Below are 2254 nucleotides of genomic sequence, written 5' to 3' on the forward strand. Positions count from 1 at the left end.
AACAAGTTTCAAACTCTCTAGTGTCACCGCATCTCGAAACCCTATTTCCTCCATTTTTGACCCTTCTATAGCTCTTATAATTACATCCCTAATCCCCCCCCCCACCTTTTTTTTCTTGGTTCATCTTCATTTTCTACATCTACCCAAGGTTTTAGTGTAGTTCTTGAGGCGGCCTATAAAGATTACAAAATAATAATAATTAGCAAGCTACTTTATATATAGTAATGAAATACTCAGTTGCAGAGAAGGGTTCTTGTTGTTACTAATTACTAAACTAAGCTTTTTAATTCCATGAGAAAGATAAGAGGATTCAAGATCGGAAAACGGGTTATCCGATTTTCAAAGTGGGTCATCGGCAAAGCTCGGAGGAAACCATATGGATACCGTCGTTTAAAACAGGGAGGACTGTTTAGCAAATCAAACTCTTTGTCCAAGTTCATCAACTGGGGTCGCCGGTTGAAAAACGGGGCTAAATCTATATGTTCGGTGAAACTCGGGTCGGCTTATGGACCCATAGAGGAAAAACCGATTGAAGTTCCGAAAGGTCATTTGGCCGTCTACGTCGGTCGAAGAAACGGCGGCGATTTTCATAGAGTGTTGGTGCCGGTTATTTATTTTAATCACCCTTTGTTCGGCGAGCTATTAAGAGAAGCTGAAAAGGAGTATGGGTTTTGTCACCAAGGTGGAATCACGATTCCCTGTGGGTTCTCGGAATTTGAGAAGGTTCAGACCCGGATCGCCGCCGGAACCGTCGGAAGGAAAGCCGTTTGGAAGCGTCACTATTGAGAGGCTGCAGCCGCCGATGTTGGTAGTGGTAAATAAAGTCGATAATTAATTCTGGTCAATGGATTGTGATAATGATGTTTTTGTATACTAAACATTTTCGATGGTGTAATGAATTTTCAGGTGTACATTATAGAAAGGTTAAAATATGCCATTCATCCCTATATTCTTTACAAATTTGAAACTTAATTCCTATACTTTTATTTTTAGGAATTTAATTTTCTATACTTTTAAATTTTAAAATTCAGATTCAGTTGTTAACACCGCTAAATTTATTGGTGTGACACCTGAAATAAAAAAAATTTACTTGGTAGTAATGTAACTAAAAATAAGACATTGCAATTAATCTGAATTTAACAAAATAATTTTAACAATTAGACTTAAATTTTGAAATATATAAAATAGAGAGACTAAATTTTTAAAAGTAAAAGTATAAGGACTAAAATCTAAATTCACGAAAAATAGTGCTATATTTTAACTTTATAGAAAATACTTTTCTTTATAAATGAGTAATTCATTTTAAATTTAATATATGATATTATATAAACAATTATTTATGTGGAAAATATGACTAATAATTGTGATTGATTGTGATTTTGATAATAAGTATATGATTATAATTTGCTATGGTATCCTTTTCCTTCTCAAACTTTTCTACAAACTTTAGCCCATAGTTGATAACATAGATTTAAAATGATTAAACAAGTTGCATGATATTTGTATAAAGGCTACCTCTTGATATGTTATTTTATATTTAAAAGGTATAAAATTTAAATTTTTGTTACAAAGAGGAGGGATGGCATAATTTGAATTATTCGATGGGTTTCGAATTGATTTACTTTGGATGGAAATTTTCATTTTTGAAAAGTGGATACAGAGCAAGACAGGTAGATTTTTTCTTTTGGACAATGAATATGAAATGGTTACAGTAATTAATTTCCCCTCTCGTTCCACCCCCACTCTAGTATATGAAATTATCATTTTATCCTTATATATAACTATCAAAAGGGTAAAAATATAATAAAATATTATAAAAATTCATACATTTTATGTTTAAATATTTTTTTTGAAGAATTTTGTCTAAATATTTACTTGACTTAGAAATATTGACAATATTAAAGACAAATAGCAAAAATTAAATTGAAGTGAGATGGGGTGAGGTGGGGTGGGGATGTATGCATCCAACATCCATGGAGCTATTAGTGGTTTTCAAGATTATATATCTATAGTGGAGTGGGGCGAGTGATGGAGCAGGCCAATTGTGGAACGATGGTGAATTTAGCAACAGCCGCTTCCGCCCTACTCAATTGTCATCCCTAGCAATGAGGTATTGTTGGCAAAAGCTAAGGCTTTGAACCCTTGAGTATCTAAATTCAGGTCTACACTCTATTGTAATATATGAGTTTTTAGTCTTACCATGGGTTTAATTTTCTTATACTTCGATTCTTCGTATATTTATATTTTGTATTGA

General features: G+C 32.8%; 1 protein-coding gene across 1 annotated transcript; it reads left to right on the forward strand.

Annotated features, from left to right (window-relative positions):
• On the forward strand, positions 1-960 carry LOC105763789 (auxin-responsive protein SAUR36). Its single transcript, XM_012582139.2, has one exon. The coding sequence runs from the start codon at positions 292-294 to the stop codon at positions 784-786; it is 495 nt and encodes a 164-aa protein (XP_012437593.1). The 5' UTR covers positions 1-291; the 3' UTR covers positions 787-960.
• Positions 961-2254: the final 1294 nt, after the last annotated feature.

Source organism: Gossypium raimondii, chromosome 12 (genome assembly GCF_025698545.1).
Source record: "Gossypium raimondii isolate GPD5lz chromosome 12, ASM2569854v1, whole genome shotgun sequence".
Lineage (NCBI taxonomy): Eukaryota > Viridiplantae > Streptophyta > Magnoliopsida > Malvales > Malvaceae > Gossypium > Gossypium raimondii.

What these genes read in the sequence shown, in the direction of transcription:
- LOC105763789 (XM_012582139.2), top strand. Translation starts at nt 292, where the DNA reads ATGAGAAAGATAAGAGGATTCAAGATCGGAAAACGGGTTATCCGATTT.